We start from the raw sequence: 19,421 nt of genomic DNA, 5'->3' as shown, positions 1-19,421 counted from the left end.
AATGTTAAACCAGCAGTAGGTTTACTATTAATAAATTAGATTCTTAAATAGGAGAGGCTTTCTGTTCATAGTAAATTAATTTTAAAAGTTAAACAGTCTCAAGTCCCTCTCCAATAGTGTCTGACATTGGTCTGCGATAAATCACAAATTCTGATTCATCTCCAAATCAGGAGAAAAAAGGGATGTGAAAGCCAGATCTCCTATTCATTCCTGCTTCTCTAATTTAAGTGGATTGACATAAATTGGAGGGCTCTTGTAAGAGGATTTTTTTTTCTGTTTTGTTTCCCAGCAGATTGGGTACCTCAGATGACAGTGTCCAGTATCAATTTTGTTATTTGTCCTCAAGTGTCCCATGCTCTTATCCTTGCATAGGAGGAGCACTGAGGAATACACAAACAAGTTCACTAATTTCTCCTTGTGATCCACTTTATCCTGCAGCTGAACTGTTCCTGGTTTTCCTCCTCCAAATTTCTTGTAAATGAGGTTGCCAAAAAGGCAAAACTCTGATTATTCTTCATGCCACAGCCACCCTTCTGCTGGGCCCTCTCCTCCCAGACCTTGCAGCAGCTTTGCCATTCAGTTTTGGAGTCTTTAAATGTGGATTTAATGCCATGAGGATTCCTGTCTCCTCCCTGACCTGCAATGAGCCATAATTTTGTAGTGCAGAGCACATCAAGGGTGTTCCTGCCTTGTTCCTGCTGGGGTTGCTCATGCCCTCCCTAGCTTCCCTCCCATAGATTCCAGAGGTTTATTTCTGAGATAGCATGGAGTGAGAAATAGGTCCTTTAGACTGTTTTTCTTGGATTTTGAAAATATCTGTGGTGAGATCTGTGGTCGGAGAAGGGGATGTGTAAAAGAGGGAAAACAGAGGGAACTGATGGCAGAGAAGAGTGGCAGAAGTGGAAAAATAAGTACTGGAAATTGTGTGATTTCTTGACCTGGGGAATGATAAATGGAAATCTTTGGATGTCTGTGACTTGTTAGGGGTTAGCTGGACTTGACAGGTGTGGGTTAAATAAATTCTTTCCTTTAGGCTGTGCTGAAGAAGATTTTGGGCAGGTTTTGCCATTGGAAGATCTCGGTTCCCACATTTCCTCCCATTTATTGCTGCCTGTAGGGCACCCTCAGCCAGTGAAATGTTGCCTTGTAATTAATTTGTCTTTCCTACATGTGAAAATTATTTTATCTGAGATGGAAAACGTGTCTCAGGGGCTTGGCTTTTCTTGGTGCTGGCTGTGAACGAGGGAATCCACTGCAGATAGCAGGGAGTGCTGAGGGAGGGATGGATGGATGGATGGATGGATGGATGGATGGATGGATGGATGGATGGATGTTGATGTCCCATCCCTGAAAGTGTCCAGGGCCAGGTTGGACAGAACTCTGAGCAACCTGTTCTAGTGGAAGGTGTCTCTGTCCATGGCAGAGGGTTGAAACTAAATTATTTTTAAAGTCCATTCCAACCCAAACTATTCCATGATTTTATGAATCCCTGCCAAGCATCTCATTGGAAATCTGGACTCTCAGGCTCTGACCAGTGGGAAGAGACTGGCCCAAGACTAAAACCCTGGTACAGTGTGTTTTTTCCAGGCACCCCACCCAAGAGCCAATGTCAGGGGTTCCTTGTGACCCTTATCATCATCATTCCTCCTAAATCCTTAGGATTCATGTGTCAAATCTCCCATCTAAGGGTTTTGCCTTTTTTATTGGCTCAATATCCTTTTAGGGAGTCTTGGATGTCAATTTTTCTGCCTGTATTGTAATTCCAGGATTAATGTGAGTCAGTGCTTCCATGCATGGCTGGTCTAGGAACGAGTCTGTTCCTCAGGAGAGTGTTGTCCTCATGGTTCAAGGAATTTGAAATCCTATTCTTACCTGGGGATAATACCTGGATTCTGCAAGTCCTTATTGGACTCTCAGACAACACCTTACCTTAATTAAAGGTGAATAATGAGGCAGTCTGGTCACAGCTGCCTCATCACCTGCCTGTCTCATGTGTCATAAAATCATCACAGAATAGTTTGGGTTGGGAAGGACCCTAAAGTTCATCTCATTCCAGACCCCCACTATGAACACTTTCCACCAGACAGGCTGCTCAGGGCAGTTTAGAGGCATTTGATTTCCTGTTCCCCTAATTTTATTGGTTATATTGCAGCTACTGGGAGTAGAATCATCTTTTAGGGGAGAATAGAAATCACAGCAGGTGTTTCTTTTTTTGCCTGTGATGGGAAGAGCAAACAGAGTTTCCCCTCTTTTTTGGTTACAGGTTTCCTATCTTGGTTATATGGGCATTGAGTTACAGGGATTTGCTCTGAAAGTGTCCCTAAAGTCAGGACAATGCTCTTGCCTTTGGGAGGAACAGTTTATAAGTGTTTCAAAAGTGTTTAAAGCCAGGTTGGATGGAGCTGTGAGCAGCCTGGTCTAGTGAAAAGCATCCCTGCTCATGGCAGTGGGGTGGAGTTAGATGATTTTTAAGGTCCCTTCCAGCCCAAACCATTCCATGATTCTGTAATTCTGTGAATACAAGTCAGAAGAGCAGAGAAGCACGAGAGAATAAATAAAGCACATCCCTGTACTGTGATTTTCCTGCAGCAGAACTGCTGGTGTGTAAGGAGCCACCCATTATTTGTTGAGTCCAGCAACCAGTTCCCTTTTCAGAGTTCCTCTCCGGGAACTGCTTTTGAATTATAAAGTGATTTTTTTTTTTCCTCTTGCTGCTTCTTTAACTTAAGTTGCTGCTGCTCTGTCAAGGTTGAGTAATGAAAATAATTGATGACTTTGCCCTTTCTAATGGCCCTTTACATCTTTATTGGCATGTCCTGTGTGTCCCCCTGCGCTTGCCTTTTCTCAGGGTGCAGGACTCTTCATCTTTCTTCATGTAGATCTTTATCTCCAAACCCATTCCTTTTGCTCTTTCCATTGCTTTCCTCTAAGTGCAATCCATTTATTCTGCTTCTTTTGCAAAGACAGCAACTCCCCATGCTTCCAGCTACAAAAAGGACAAAGCCACAGATAGATTTTGTCATTTTGGCCAAATCCTTGCTTCCAAGGCAGGGTCTGGTGTGTGCTTTCATAAAGCATGTGTTTCCCATGGTAGATCCTATGTTTTAGAGCACATTAGGAGTGGTTGAGGGAGCTGGGATGGGAAGACCTTATCACTCCTTGAAGGGAGATTGGAGCTAGGTTGGGGTTGGTCTCTTCTCCTATCAAGCAAAAGAATGAAAGGAAATGGCCTCAGGTTGCACCAGGAGAGATTCAGGTTGAATATTGGGGACAATTTCTCTGAAAGGATGATCAAGCATTGTCACAGGCTGTCCAGGAGATGGTGGAGTCCTCATCCCAGAAGGATTTAAAAGCTGTGTAAATGTGGCACTTGGGGACACAGTTTAGTGCTGGGTTTTGCAGTGCTGGGAAAAGATTTGGACTTGATCTTAGAGGTCTTTTCCAACCTCAGATGGGATGCTGCTGTCACTTGTCCTGAGGGCTATCATAAAATGGGATAAATAAGAGGATCTGCCAGCTAATTCCTTTGTCCCAAGCAATCAAAGTAATGGATTTATTGATCATGGCTAATCCATGAAAAGCCATTAGGTGATCACAATATTTTTGTACAACAATTGATCATTTCATATCACATCTTGTTATAAGCACCCCAATGTGATAATTCTTAAATCCTATAAATAATTCTGGGTTCTTTTAAGGATTCACTGTGCCTCCTGAAAAAAGGGACAGGTGGGAAGGTGGTTGAAGTATGAGTCCTGCTATGAATTCAGCTCACAGCAAGTAGAATTAAGGGCAATCTCACAGAAAACCCACTTGTCTTCCTGTGAGTTTTCACCTGAAGTTTCAGCCTGTAACAGATGTCTTTAATGGAGCTTTTAATTTGGAGTTTAATATTTCAAAAATCTAAGCAGAGCCCTGCAAGTGAAATTAGAGTGAGATCCATTTCCTGTGACCTGTTGCCACCTGCTGCCTGAGAATAAAGATGATGCATTTAAGTAGCAAGCAGAATTTCCATCAATTTTGTCAGGGATGAATGCTGCTGAGAAGGCACCAGGAAGGTGAATCACAAAGAGAGCAGAATTCTGAGCTGATGTAAGTCAGAACGACTTGGGAAAATCCTGATTTGATCCAGCTGAATATGTGGCCATCAACCGAGCTGGAAGGGCAGAGCAAATTGACTCAAAAATTTCATTCTTAAAGCAGGTTTTGAAACCAGTGGATTCCAATCTGGCCATTTGCTGAGGAGAAACATAATTTACATATAATTTACTTTCTCAGTAGCATCCCTTGCAGCCCCAGATCCACATCTAAGTCTTGGATCCAGATCCAGATCATTGTTTTATGAGCCTGCAGTTATTTTCAGGAATGGCAAACCCACCCAGATTCAGTGATTTGGTTGAGACCTAGCTCAGATCCATCGCCAGGTTGTACATTGGTGGCCGTAACATCCACAGAATGGGGATACCAGGAATGTTCTGGAACACCAGATAATTCCAGGAAGCAGAGTTGTCTCTTAAAGACCTTTCCCAGCAGCTTTTAGTGAACTTTATGGTTTCCACTTGCTGCTGGAATTATTTCATCTATTCAGCCATGCTGTGTTGGCTGACACTTACATGGAAGACACATCTAGAAAGGTTCCTTATCAACCAAATCTTATCTTTCCATTCAGCATTTCTGCCTCTCTGATTTTTTCTTTCATGCAGTTGCTGCTTAGCCAGATTTATGAAGGCACTACCATAAATTACAGCAATGAGATATTTCAGTGTAATGAGGCAGATTTCAGAGAATTGGAATAAGTTATTTCTCTTTAGGAGTTGTTTGGTTGCAGGCTGTTTTTTTGTGTATTTTTTAATAATACTTTGGAATTATAGTTTGTCTTGGGCATTAAAGAACAGCATTTGCCATCCAAGATAAAATTACAAAGGTATTGGATTATATCATGGCCTTTACCTTACAAAGAGGTCTCATAATGCTTGTTCTAATTAAAAAGAAAAATAATTCCATTTCCCTGCTCCTTTAGGTCAATTAAATTCCTTAATAATACCATGAAGGAACAGATCGGAGTGTGGACAGGCTGTAGGAATATTTGCAAACAGGGTCTAATTCTGACTATAAAAGTAAACTGTCACTTTAGTGTGTGGTCATTGCAGAACTGATGTTAACAATCCTTGAAAAACCCTTAATGAAGCCAGGGTGTTCTATCCTGATGTCCAAACCTGTATCCAAGCTCCAGCTTTGTTCAGGTAAAACTCTCACTGAGGTCTGTGAGCTAACCAGCAAGTAAACATTAAACCTTTGTTCATAGATCAGGAAATGGTGAGCAAGTCCCATGTAAGTACTGCTGAACATGTTTCATGGTATCTGTCCTGTAATTTCTCGTCTTGCCTGTATTTGTTTGTATTTGGAGGTTTTCTCGTAGCTCCTCTTGTTATTCAAGACCTCTGGTTTGTTAGGTAAAAACCCACAGAGAAATTCTTCTCATATTCTTGGTGCCAAATAGTTGGGATGAGTGACAACTTAAAATCTCCCTAGTCAGCTGTTAAAATTGTTTGGGATCTTTTTGTTTGGTTGGAGAGATGGATGCCTGAAGAGTCCTTGGGAAAAGAGCTGCTTTCCCATTTGCAGGGCCATCATTTACAGCTGAAGTGGAGTTTCTTGGGGCAGCATCACAGAAAACTTGTTTTGTCCAGTTTTCTGTCTTGTGACTGGAGATGTGGCTTGAATCTCAAGTTAATGTCCACACAGGAATAAATTTACAAGAATGGTCAAACATGGAGCAAAAAGGTTTTTTTTTTTCCCCAAAGCATCGTCTGGGGAGATCTCACAAGAAAGGTGAAAATTTTCTGACCATGGGGAAATGAAAGGTTTTAGGTCAGTCAGGTTTTAGTCCCCAGTGTCATGAGGACCATAGTCTGTAGATTAAAAGGAGAAATGCAGATATTTCAGTCTGCACATCAGCTCTCTGCCTGTCCGTTTTGAGTCACTTGAAAGCGTGACACGTCCCAGTGTTGGTGTCTTCCATGTGCTGTGGAAGTCCAAGTGTCTGTGACCCAGTACCGACAGCCATCGTGACAGACCAGTCTCTGCTGCAACTGTTCCCCTTCCCCTTGGCAACCTGCAGTGATTGTATTTTGTCTCCTTCCCTTGGGAAAAGCCGTGGTGGTGGATTAGGGGGAAGGGCATGGAAGGAGGAGGGAGGGATCCGCATCCTTCCTCCCCACCTCCCGTTTTATGCATGACTGCACCGTTGGGAAGCTGTCCCCTCTGTTTGGGTGGCATGAGTGTGCAGAGCCTCCTCCTGCTTCCCTGGGAGAGGGGCTCAGGAAAGGTCTCCCTCATGGAGATGTTGGCTGGAGAAACCTTCTGCATCCCAGTGGGATCGGGAGGCTGAATTAGAACCCCACCTGGGAGTGGGTGAGGTGGAGCTGAGCTCTCTTTGCCTCTCCCTTGACAGGGCGTCCCTCTGGAGCTCCTGCGTGGTGCTGCCCCTGCTGGCTCTCACCTGGATGTCTGCAGTCCTGGCCATCACCGACCGGCGCTCGGCGCTTTTCCAGATCCTTTTCGCTGTCTTCGACTCCTTGGAGGGATTCGTCATCGTCATGGTCCACTGCATCCTCAGGCGGGAGGTGAGAGGGAGGAGTCGTTATCTGTTACATAATCAACGTTATTTCCTGTAAAAACCACATGGAAAAGTGCCCAGCCAGTTGGCCACTTCTCTAACCCTACAAATTTCACTTTGGGGGAGATCGTGACCACAAAAATGACCGTGACATTTTCGGTCAGAGGGAAGGAGGGGTGAATCAGGGTGGAGTTTGGTAAGATGGGATAACATGCCAGGCTTTGCTTGTTTACAAGCAGAATTCTCATTTCCAGAATGTTCACACCCCTCCTGCAAAAAATGCCACACTAAAGAAGTGATTTGTGTGATTTCAGGAGAGGTGAGATGCACTGAGATTTGCAGGATGAAATCTGTGCTGGCATTAACACCCTGATATTCCAGCTAGGAAGTGCAGCCAGCAATAATCAGGCAAGGAAATTGAGGAAATTCTCTTCAGCCTCCCTGTGGAGATTTAAAATGGTGAATTATATCAGGGAAGAAAAGGACGAATCTTTTATGTTTCTTTTATTCTTTTCATCCTACGGAGTGGAGAGACTATTAATAACAGAGACAGGAAGGGGCTTTTTTTTCAATATTAATTTTATCTTCTTACAGTTCCTTTAAATTCAGTAAAACAGATTAATTTCTTATGTCAGGCCAATGAAATCAATGGAATTACACCACTGGCTTGGCTGAGACTCCTTCCACTAATTGCATTATGAATATGAGTCTGCATTTAACTCCCATTGCAGTCACCAGGATTTTTTTTTCCCAATTATTTCAGTGAGTTTGGGATCAGATTTATATTACAGGATCCTCAACAGACTTTGTAGACACCAATACAATGATTAATGCAGGAGCATCCATTTAAAACATATTGCAAGCTGCAAAATAAAGGACATTTTTATTCCTGACTGTATAAATCAAGCAAATGGAAGTGACCTAGGCAGTGACCCAGGGTTGCTGGAAAAATTCAGAGTTGCTCTTCAGTGTGTGAAATATGTAACACATAAACCTTGTGAAAGAAATGCTGCTAAAGCAGGGTCCGTGTCCTTTTGATCTAACAAGGGCTGTTTTTATTTTGGATTTCAGCAGAATTTAAGGTGGTTTGGTCAACCTGACTCTGACCTTTGCCAATCTGTCCCTGCAGGTCCAGGATGCTGTGAAGTGCCGGGTTGTGGATCGTCAGGAGGAAGGGAATGGAGACTCAGGAGGGTCCTTCCAGAACGGACACGCTCAGCTCATGGTAGGGAAATCTCCCACTTCCCCTTTAGTAGGTTTTTAGGGAGATTTTAACTCATAACTGATAATCAGAGGGCTCTGTCCATCCCAGATCCTGAATTCACCATTCTTATTTCCTTTTAACTTTTGCTTGAGCAAACACAGCCCTTAAAATAGACTTTTTCACACAAATCTGAGGCGTTGCATTGTAATTTTAAGGTTCTCAAGCTCGCACACCAGGTTTTGCAGACATCTTGGTGAGATCCTTTCTTTCCCAGAAAAATAAAGAACCAAAATACACCTCCCATGTCTTCCAGACCTTTTAATCCCCATCAAGCTGCCTTGTTCTGGCTGGAGCTAGGAAGTTGTAGTTTAATACTGTTTTAATTACAGTCTGTTGGGTTACTACCATAAAAAATGCTGTCTCCGAGGGATTTTTTTCTCTCAAAAGCACACTTTGCTTCACTGGGAATAGTTTAAGCTCTGTAAATTGTGGCCCTTTTGTGTGAGTCCTTTGCAAACAGTAAAGGAATAGGCTGTGGGGTTTTGCCCTGAATCTGCTCCACTGTTATGATGTAGCTGATGTAAGAAATATTTAATTTCAGAAGTTAAGATAAAGATATCAGGAGAATCAGAGGATTTGAGCAACTTCCAAGAGCTCCTGGTTAATATTAGAGCTACAGCACAACCCAGTGATTTTTTTTTCCAGTCCCTCCTGTGATGAGCAGTTTCTGCCTGGGTACGAGGCCTCATTTCAAACAGCACAATCTTGGAGTCAAGAAATCAGCAGAGCTTTATTTCCACCACACCTTGGTGGTGTTTGCTAAAAAAAGGTGCCTCATTTCTCATTTAAATGCAGAGTCTTCTTATTTTTGGACAGGTTTTTGCTCTGCCTAATTGTGGGTAATTAGAGAGCCCCTTGCATGCCTGGTGCTTTGCCTTGTTTAGTAATAGATACCACAATCAAACCCAACCTCAATCTTATTTCCCATAAGTTAATCCCCAGAGCTTTCTTATTCTCCCTCTGTAAATCACGTGCCCTCAAATTATTTATATAACCCCCTCCAGATTCTCAGCAACCTGAAAAAAAGGTGGATCCTGTGATTGTCAGTCTGCTGTCGCCATCCCAGGTTTCAGGGCTTTGTATCTCTGTACAACTCCACAATTCCATCCATTATCAGCCACCTTGGGAAATTCTGTGCCAGCCAGGAGTTTTTTAGCAATGTTGCATTTCCTTGAGTGTGTGGAGGAGCAGGGAGCTTACAATCACTTTCCTCACATTCCAGCACAAAAAGCTGCTGAATCTGGCTGTGAGTGATGACTCCTCACTGGTATTTTTAGAGGGGTACAGTGTTATTTTGTTGTAAAATCACCGAAGGAATCAGAAGCTTTTGCAGGATGACATTTTTGCTGTTACCTTTTCTGTTTATCTCCAAATCTGCCCAGCTAGTGAAAAGGAGCTTAGCTGAGTAGAACTGTTTTTTCCCCACAAAATCTTGTTGACTGGTATTAAATATAAACCTGTCTTTCATTTATTTATCAGCAGAACTAGTGCAGGCTGTTGAGCTGCATTTTTTTCTGGAACTCCTATCATGGAAATGAGATTATATTTTTCTGTGTCATCCCATTTGCCCATTCGAATGTTAGTTCAGTTGTATTTCTCTTCCATTCTTTTCAGATTTGTTTGATATCCCAAAGAATTTACTGGGAAATTAATATCAGGAAAGCTGAGACAGTTAAAAAAACTCTTGGCTCTAAACTTGCTAATATTTCAGTGTTTATCCCAGGGGGATGGGGATTTTTCCCATATTCTTCTCAGTATTCAGATGGATTTCATTTTGTCACATGAATACAATTATGTGAAATGTCTTTCTGAAATGATACCAGAAATAATCAGTGAACTCTTCTACCTTTTGCCAGTCTGCAGCTTCCCCATTACTCCATGAAAGCTCACGGCCTGCTGTGACTCAGTTTATCCAGTTCTTTGAAATGTTATCTGCTCAAAGCTTCAGAAACAGGATTAACTCCTCCTGGGAGAAGAAAGGAGTTCCCTTTGGCTGCGCAGACCACTTGAAAAAGTTATTCAGCCTTTGTGCCTGTGGGAACCATTGATTTTATGTGTTAAGAGTTTCAGAAGCAGAGACTTGTTCCCACTTCTTGTGGCTTGGTGACAGATCACAAAAAAGCCCAGTGGGGGTGGAGCATTCCCAGCAGGATCCCCAGATCTCTTTAATAAAGGGTGGGGAATCCACTTAAATTTATGTGTGGAGTGATACATCCAAAACACTTTGGGCCAGGAACCTGTTCCCTGTTTTTTTAGGGGTGTGCATAAATGTGTTCCAGCAAGATATTTTAATCTGCAGCCCAGGAATAACTGAATGGATGAGCAGATGAACCCCAGTTGAAAAGCAATGTTCTGGCTTTATCAGTGATAAAATTCAAAAGCCAACAGGTGGGAAAACATTTTCCATGTTTGAAATTCCAAGCCAATCTTCTCCCCTCCATTCTCCTGGCAAAGGCTGTGCCCACCTCACTAACAAAGTGAGGGTTTTTCATTTTCCAAATTTTCCTGTCCCTCACTACCCTCTTTTGACCCCATGCTCTGTGTTCTCTGTCTTTCAGACCGATTTCGAGAAGGACGTGGACATGGCTTGTAGATCAGGTGAGCACATCACAGGTGAGAATCAGCAAGTGACCTGGTTTGGGGATTGAACTAGGCCATTTTTTTTCCTTCCCTTTCTGTTTCCTTTGTGTGTGTCCTGGTTCCTTGCATGTCCTCACATAGGTTGCCCTTCCTTTCAACCCAAGCCAAAATAAAGCAACACCCTGAATTTTCCCTTTGCTTTTCCTATTTTCCTGTAGCTCTTTTGGCCTTTTAACTGAGATCAAGCCTTGCCTCTGAGGAGTTGTTTTCTGCCATGTAACACAATGGCAGAGAAGAGCATCAAGGAAGAAGAGATGGGATCCATCTCTTTGTTCCAGCAATCCCTGCTGGGGTCATGGCAACCCCAGGCAGCTCTGTGCTCATGAAGGGTGTCATTGTAGAAAGTCTGAAATCTGGAGAGCCTTCCCACCACTCCACCTGGCTCCAGGCTCTTCTGTGCACCTGGAAGTGGTTGGATCTCTCCTCCTCTGCCTGCTCCTTTCTGCTGTGTTCATCACACAGGTTGCTCTGGATCCTGAGGATGTGCATGAGTTGACAGCCCCTTTTCCCAATAATACCAGGGGTGTCTGTGCTGCCTGGATTCTCCCTGGCTGCCTGTTCCTCTCTGCAGGTCTCGTCCTCTCCTGGTCCTGGCATGCCTGACCTTTGGCTGAGGTTATTTTTCTTACCCTTTGTAGAGATTGAGGCTTTCGTTTGCCCTTCCAGACTTCTCCCCTCTGCCAAGCAAGAGAAATACCAGCTTGCTTGGGAGTTGCACAATTCATATCTTCCAAACCAGGATCTTCCCAAGCCAGGGACAGCACAGTCTGTGTTCACTTACCACTATGACAAAGCTTCTCTCTCTGTCTTTTTATTAATCTTTCTTTCTTGCCTTCCTTCTTTCCTTTATTCTTGTCTTCTTTCTTTCTCTCTTTCTCTCCTCCTTTCCCTGCCCTGCCTTTTTTCTTTCTCCCCTCCTCTCTCCCTTTCTATAAACATCTACCTGTCCTTTTCATTTATCCTTTTCTTTATCTCATCTATCATTTATTTATCTGCTTCTAATGTATTTATCTATAATTCATCTCTTTCGTTCTGTCTCACAATCACTTATTTATCTCTGTCCTCAGCTGTCTGTCTTGCTGTACCTGTTATTTATGTATTTCTTTCTGTCAACATTTGTCCCTGTCACTGTGTTTCTGTGCATTGTCTATCACTGTCACTATCATTTATCTGTCTAATATCTATCTATATCTTATTTATCTTTTCCTGTCCATCTCTCTGCCTCACTCCCTCTCCCTGTGCTTATCACAGTCACAGTATATTTATCTCACTTACCCCTGTGATATCTTATTTCACGGTCTCTTTTGTCCATTTATCTCTTTTCAGGGTCTCTCAATTTTTTTCCCTTTCTGTTTTTCTGTCTCACACTCTCTAATTTAATTTCTAGCTGTCAGCCTCTTCTCATTCGTCTTCCTCCTTCTCTTTTGACACCAAATATCTCAGTCTCAAGAAATCACATATGAAAAACGCATGTGTGGGGCCATGTCTGAATGGAGGGGATGCTCAGGGAACATTCACCAGACACAGAGTCAGCTGTAAACCCCATTAGACACAGATTCCTCCTCTAGAGGAGCCTCTCTGGATCTGCCACCACACCTCTTCATCCCAAATTGAGTTTCCCAGAGGAAGGGAAGGAGCTGATTTGTTTCACGTGATTTCATGGCAGGAGCCCCTGGATCAGCAGCTTGCCAACAGCCTAAGCTTCCCCTCCTTTGCCAGCATCCAACTCCAGAATTTGTATTTGTCTGCCTGGAGATTCTCTTCCTTTCATTAAGTGCCATTAGATTGTGCCAAGATAAGTAGTTAATAATAAACCTAATTTCAGAGACCTTTTGGAGTGGTGCATCATCCCATACACTCTGCTTATTGAATAATAAAATCCAGGAACCTGTCCAATGGTTTCTGGCCATCGTTTCTCCTGGAGGCACCATCTCCCCTCTTGTGATGGATTGGAGATGTGGCTGAGACCACTCAGAACCCCCTCACATTGATCCCCTGGTAGGATTTGCTCCAGGGCTCAGTGTTGAAGGCTCATTCCACTCCTTGCTTGGAGATTGCCAAGTGGAAACCTCTCCAAACCTATTTTCTGTAACTGATGTGAGCATGGAGAAGAGCCTGAATCAATAAACTTTGCTGGGACTCCCAAGGGAAGGGCTTGACTTGTTCTGATTTATGCCAGCAATGCCAAGATGTTCGTGGCTGCCAGAGTTCTCAGCTTTAAAAGCTCTTTACAAGCTCTTTTTATTCTCCTTGGTGCCCTGCTCATCCTGCCTTGTGTGCTCTGTGGTCCTGGGGCAGGGAGTTTGATCTCCCTCACTCCCACTCAGAGCTGGTAGAAAAGTCAGTGTGTCCTCAGTGCCATGGGATGCCCATGCCTCCTGTAAATAATGTCAGCTCACCCCAAAAATCCTTGTCCCTGGTCCTAAAAATAGGTCCATTTACCTATTTTTATTTCCTCCTTGCAATGGGTAAAAGGGGAACATACGTTTCTTTCTCTTTTGGTGTGCTGAAGTCCTGGGTAAGTAGCCCACAACACCTTGTCCCTGCCCCACAGTCTGATTTCCATGGTTTTGTGATTTTCTACCCAGCAGAGACATCAAGGTTGACATCATTATTTTCCCAAGATCTTTGCAGCAGCCTGAAATCAACTGAGCAATAGATTATTATGCCTGGAAAATGGGCAAATTATTTTTCTTTGTGGACAGTATTGCATGGGGATGAATGTCCAAATGTCCTTTATGAAGTGTTCACTTCCTTCTCAGTTTAAAGTTTTCCTCTCTTTTTAAGGAATATTCCCATCAACACTTGCTTTCCTGAAGGGAAATCGAAAATTGCTAAATAATGAGCTCTCACAAAGGCTTACCATGATTACTGGAATGTAAGATTTTATGGAGAGCAGTTTGAAATTCATAACAAAACATGCTGTGTTTCAAAATACCTATTTATTAACACTGGAACTGTTAAGAGAAAAGAGCAACCTGAAGTGTTTTAGTGAGTTAATACAAAAAATTAAATTTGAAGGGGGCTGGAACTTGATGATCTTTTAAGTTCTCTTCCAGCCCAGGCCATTTGATGATTTTGTAGTCATATGTATCATTGATAATGTTGTATTTCAGCTATTTCCTGAATCAAAATAATCTTCTTACATGAAAGCAACCTTTTATTTTAAAGAATTCTACTCCACAGGCTAATAATATATAGATTTCATATATACATACATATACTAGATGTACTAAATATCTAAAAATTTCTTTGGTTTTCAGGGGATTGCTATCAATACCTTGGCCTAGATGGGAGTTTTGGCCATGGTTGTGTTGGAAAACTCACATCACAGAGAACTCTCCCAAAATAACAGTTTTTTCCTCCCTAGCTTCAATTTTGCCTTCAGTATCTTGGATTTTAAAAATACAAATAACGTTAAACACTGTTGTGCCTCTTTGGGAGAGGTGCTGGCGGGGAATGACTGTGGGAGGTGTCTTGATGTGCCAACAAAACCCCAGGTGAGGTGCTGAGGACACTTCTCTGTCTCCCCAGTGCTGAACAAAGACATCACCACGTGCAGAACCTCGACCATCACGGGGACCCTGAAGCGCCCGTCGCTGCCCGACGAGGAGAAACTGAAACTCAACCACCAGAAAGGCTCATCCAACTTCAACAGTCTTCCAGCCAACGTCTCCAAGATGCACCTTCAGGGCTCCCCACACTACCTGGGGGCCATCAACCTGAACGAGTTCAGCAACCACTCCCTCACCCTGAAGAAGGACAAGAACCAGCCGCCGAAATCCATCTACATCTGCGACGGGGACATCTTCAAGAAGTTGGACTCGGAGCTCTCGCGGGCGCAGGAGCAGACCCTGGACACCAGCTACGTGATCCTGCCCACCAACACGTCCACCTTGAGGGCCAAACCCAAAGATGAGAGCAAATACAGCATCAACATCGACCAGATGCCTCAGACACGGCTCATCCACCTCAGCATGGCCACCGATCCCGGCTTCGTGGTCAAGAGTCCCCCGCGGGAGCCGGTGGCCATGGCGTGCAGCGAGGTGCAGGGTTCCTCCATGATCCAGCAGCAGCAGCAGCTGGCTCCACAGAACATCTCCAACGAGTCACAGATTCCCAACAGCCTGTGTGACACGGGTGACTCAGGGAACTCGGGTGTGGTGTCCAAGAGCGAGACCGTCTCCACCCTCTCCATGAGCTCCTTGGAGGTGAGCGTGGAGATCGCGGTGGTGTTCTCAGCCCAGGGTGGTGCTCTGTCCTCAATCTCGCCATTCCAGGGGGTTGGAAAGAAATTTAGGGAAAATGCAGCCCAGGATGCAATGCCAGTGTCATATTACCCTGAGGGACCAGTGGCATGTAGTCATATTTTGGAATGTGATGTCACAACTTCCAGAGCACATTCCATTGCTGGATCAACTATTTTTAGCCCTACAAGTGCTGCAAAGTCAAAAAAAAAAAAAACAACAAACTTTAATTTGTCAAAGCTGTTCATTTTAATGCCAGGCCTGCCTTATCTTTTCCCCTTTCTATCCTCTGCCCTATTTCCCATTTTGATGGTTTCAGTCATGATGAGAACACCCCAGTGATCCAGGCTGAAGGGGGCTTGCAGCAACCTGGGATACTCGAAAGTGTTCATGCCCATGGCATGAGGTTGGAACTTGTTGATTTTAAGATCCCTTCCAACATAAATGATTCAATAACCCAAAATATTTGGTACTTCCCATCCTGGAGAGCCAGAAAAACACATTAAAGGTGTAAAAAAAGAAGGACTTTTCCTGTTTTATCCTCTTACTAACCTTTACCCATCTTTTTCTCTCCTGAATACCTAGAGGCGGAAATCCCGGTATGCAGAGTTAGATTTTGAGGTGAGTGCATCCCTTTCTGAATGTTGGTCCCAAATTTTTTGAGCCACAATCTCCAATTATCCAATTTCATGCGCTTGCCAGAGCGCATGAAATCCATATTTAGCCTGCTTATACATGGAAAGGGAAATCCTTCTAGAAATTGTCCTGCCTCTCCTTCTGGGCAGCACTAGGTAGAAGTGAAATGCAGACTGGTCAAATTAAAAGAAAATGAGATTGTGGAACAGTTTCTAATGAAATTACCTGAATTCTACATGTTTGGGTGAGCTCTGAATACATTTTCAGAAGTGACAAACTGAGGAAATGTTGGGCATGGGGACAGGTATCACTTAAAGAGGGCAGCAAACCTTCCTTAGGACATTGACTGTCAAGCTCAAATTCTGCAGCATAAAAATTTGATTGTTGCAAGTTTCAGGGGTTTTTTTACATCAAAAATTAGTATTTTCCACTTTCTCCCACCATCTCACCTTGAAAATAAAGGCTGTACTGCAGTGGGTCCTCAGTAAATACTGAAGTTACTTTAAGCACCTGCAGGAAGACAGAGCTGGGGTTAAATAATGTAACTCTGGGGGGAAGATGTGCTCCTGATGAACAGGGTTTACTGACCTGTGGCCCTTTGTGTTTGCTCCAGAAAATCATGCACACAAGGAAACGTCACCAAGACATGTTCCAGGACCTGAACAGAAAACTCCAGCACGCAGAGAAGGAGAAGGAGTCTCCAACAACGGACAGCAAGGTTAGTCAGACATTTCCAGAAGCCCCCTGCTGCCAGCAGGAACATGGGAAAATTCAGGAAATTGGGTTTTGACCACGCACGTTGCAAAAAACACACACGCACCACACACAGCCCAGAAGGAGGATGTCTGTCCCTATATCTGTCCATGGTGTTGTTTTCCCTTTGTCTGTCCTTGGCATTTCCTTCCAGGTCATCCCTTTGTGCCCTATTCATCCACTCCTGGGTAGTAACTGGAAATTGGGATGACCATGAGGAAATCTGGGTGGAAAGTGGAGAGGGCAGAAAGAGGAGAAGCATTTTTCCCTCCCTTGTGCGGCTGAGGCAGAGGCCAAGGTGGCAGTGATGGGATATTTAGGATGGCCACAGCAGTGGGATTTAAGGTGTGGTGTTGGGAGCACATTTTGGGGAGACTTTTAAATGTAGGTTATTTGTGACAGCTGATCACCTGAGCATGTGGAAATGAGCAGGTCCAGAGAAGTCATAAAGGTTCTCCAAGGGCTGGAACATCTTTCCTATGAGGAAAGGCTGAGAAAATTGGGATTATTCAGCCTGGAGAAGACTCCTAGATGAGCTTATTGTGGCCTTTCAGTCCCTACAGGAGCTGGGGAGGGACTTTGACAAGGTCATGTAGTGACAAGAGTGTGACAGCCAACAAGGGGCGAAGGCTTCAACCTGAAAGAGAGTAGGGTTAGATGGAATATTGGGAAGAAATTCTTCCCTCTGGGGGTGCTGAGGCTCTGGCACAGGTTGCCCTGTGTCTGTCCTATCCCTGGAAGTGTCCAAGGCCAGCTTGGACAGGGTTTGGAGCAGCCTGGAATGGTGCAAGATGTCCCTGCTCATGGCAGGGGGTTGGATTGAGATTGTTTTTATAGTCTTTTCTGACCCAAAGCATTCTGTGGTCCTGTGATATCCAGGAGCAAAGTTCTAGGGAAAAGGGGACTCCTTTCAAGGAGTCCTTCCCTGAGACAGACTCAGGGAAGGACCTTTCAGCCTTTCATAGGGGCAGAGATCTGGGACTGGAAAAAATTATCAGCAGCCTTTGTAATAATTGATGTTGTAATTAATAAAATAAGGAAGAGCAGGCAGATGGCACCTTCCAACAGCTGGACAAGGACTGAAGGGCTGCAAGGAATTCTTACAGCTCCAGCTGAAGAGAAAAACAAGCAGCAGAGCCAGGCTGACAGTAAGAAATTAAATTTCCTGCACTCAGAAAAGAGGCAAGGTGAGCTAATTATAACAATTCTTGGTGATTTGTAATCAAAGCCCCTCATGACAAGAAAGACATTGAGGGGCTGGGGAGAGGAGGGCAACAAAGATGGAGAAGGGTCTGGAGTATGAGTCTGGTGAGGAGCACTTGAGGGAGCTGGGGGAACTCAGCCTGGAGAAAAGGAAGTTCAGGGGGGACCTTCTGCTCTCTAGAACTCCCTGACAGGAGGTTGAAGCCAGGTGAGTCAGTGTTCTCTCCCAGGTAAAAAGTGATAGAACAAGATGAAGCAGCTCCACTTGCACCAGGGGAAGTTCAGATTGGATATTTGGAAAAATTTGTGCAGTGAAAGGGTGGCCAAGCATTGGAGGAGGCTGCCCCAGAGAAGTGGTGGAATCACCATCCCTGGAAGTGTTCAGAAACCGTGTAGATGTGGCACCTGGGGACACGGTTTAGTGGTGGCCTTGGCAGTGCTGGGTTAACAGTTGGATTGGTGGTCTTGGAGGTATTTTCCAACCTCAGGAATTCCATGACCCTAAAACAGATCCAGGATGTAGCACCCCTGCTGGGTTAACAGTTGGATTGGTGATCCTGGAGGTCGTTTCCAACCTCAGGAATTCCATGATCCTAAAACAGATCCAGGATGTAGTACCCCCCTGCAATGTGGCAGATGTGGCACTGGTGGGGTTTATTTTGATGAGACTCCCTTGGAGGCAAGAGCAGAGCTCAGAGGGTGATGGAACAAGAAGTTTGGGGTTTTTTGGATGGAAGCAGAGCACTACAGAGCCTTTGGTCTGTGTTTGATATAAGGGTCTCTTCGAGCTAGGTCTCTTCGAGCTAGGTCTCCAAAGCTCTTGGAGATTTATATCATACCCGAGGCAGCTCTGTCACTTCAGATGGCATAAAATCAGCAGGATGGCTTCTGTGGCAGTGTTGGAAACAGAAAAGTTTTAATAAAAGGCAAAATAACAAAACTCTTTACAGAGAAAAACTGAGCCAAGGCAAGAGGTTCTTGTTCTTAGTAAAACACCTCACAAAAGCGATTAGTTTCTTTGTTCTCTTCTTTTTCTAGTAAATTGCTTTGGTGAGACTTTTTGGCTTCTGTCCAATTGGCTATCCTTAAGTTTAAGGTGAAATCCCCAAGGTCCTATGACGTGTCTTTTCACCTAATTGAGGAAAGAAACATCTGGGCTTTTTTCCTTTTTTAGGAGACAAAGGATAATTTTGTCACTCTGTCAACACGGGGTACATTCTTACATGTGTTCTGACCCCACATTGCTGTGCTGAAGTCCAGAGATGTTACCCCAGCAAATCCTATTTATATTGCATGTGGCAAGGTGTTATTATGGGCTGCCTAGTGTAACAGAGTGAAAGGCAGTGGGTCTTCAGGTTCAGATCAAAGAATCCTGCCTGGCCCAGAATCCCAATGTGTCTCACTCAGTGTCACCTCTTGGGGTTTTTTTTTTTCAGTTATTTTAGTATGATGCAGCTGTAAACCCAAAAAATGCTTCAATGCGGTGTAAAAGCTAATCTGTGGTCTATTTGCAGGGGAGGTTTATAGATTGGGAAGGTTTTAGCATTTCAGAGATGCATCTATGTAGAATTAAAGTTGCCGCTGTCAGCATCAAAGAGCTTTGAGATGCTGAAGGAGGTTCTGAAGGTGGCTTTTGCGTATTGACTGAATCTTTTTCAAGCTGGGAATTTTCTTTTGGATGTCATAAGAGAGGGGGAGCTTGTGAAGAGCAGGATTGGCAAGTCAGGAGTGAGTATTGGTTTAAAAAATATCCAAAGCAATAAAAAGTCAAACAGGGTTTTTTCATCCTTTTTTCTACCATTTGTTGCTAAGAACCCCATTGGAACTCAGGCCCCATCTTCAGCTTGCCCTGAGAAGGCAAAGAGCAGATAACAGGGATTAAAGGAACAACAAAAGGATGTTTTCCCTTTCATGTGTGTTTAGGTTATAAAACGATGGAGTGCTTCTCCTGGTGGCAGTGATAAAACAAACCTTAGTGTGAGTCTGGCTTTCATGTGCACTGCAGAGCAACCTGGACCTATCCCAACCCCTTACATGACATTATCTTGGTTTAAAAGAC

At 43.9% G+C, this 19,421-nt stretch overlaps 1 protein-coding gene across 15 annotated transcripts in view; it reads left to right on the top strand.

Annotated features, from left to right (window-relative positions):
• Positions 1–19,421, top strand: part of ADGRB1 (adhesion G protein-coupled receptor B1) — a 289,741-nt gene that overhangs the window by 256,469 nt on the left and 13,851 nt on the right. For 11 of the 15 annotated variants that reach the window (XM_054284587.1, XM_054284840.1, XM_054285165.1 and 8 more), the window contains 6 exons: positions 6,455–6,626; positions 7,749–7,844; positions 10,442–10,496; positions 14,058–14,734; positions 15,356–15,391; positions 16,020–16,124. In XM_054284587.1, coding sequence (XP_054140562.1) covers positions 6,455–6,626; positions 7,749–7,844; positions 10,442–10,496; positions 14,058–14,734; positions 15,356–15,391; positions 16,020–16,124 — 1,141 coding nt within the window. The remainder of the gene's footprint in view (positions 1–6,454; positions 6,627–7,748; positions 7,845–10,441; positions 10,497–14,057; positions 14,735–15,355; positions 15,392–16,019; positions 16,125–19,421) is intronic. The other 4 variants (XM_054284757.1, XM_054285525.1, XM_054285465.1 and 1 more) reach the window with 1 other exon arrangement.

Source organism: Melozone crissalis, unplaced genomic scaffold (genome assembly GCF_028551555.1).
Source record: "Melozone crissalis strain CALT ecotype California unplaced genomic scaffold, PUWL_Pcris_2 ptg000002l_1, whole genome shotgun sequence".
NCBI classification, from domain to species: domain Eukaryota; kingdom Metazoa; phylum Chordata; class Aves; order Passeriformes; family Passerellidae; genus Melozone; species Melozone crissalis.
Note: the sequence above shows the minus strand (reverse complement) of the source record. Positions and strands in the feature narration are given on the sequence as shown.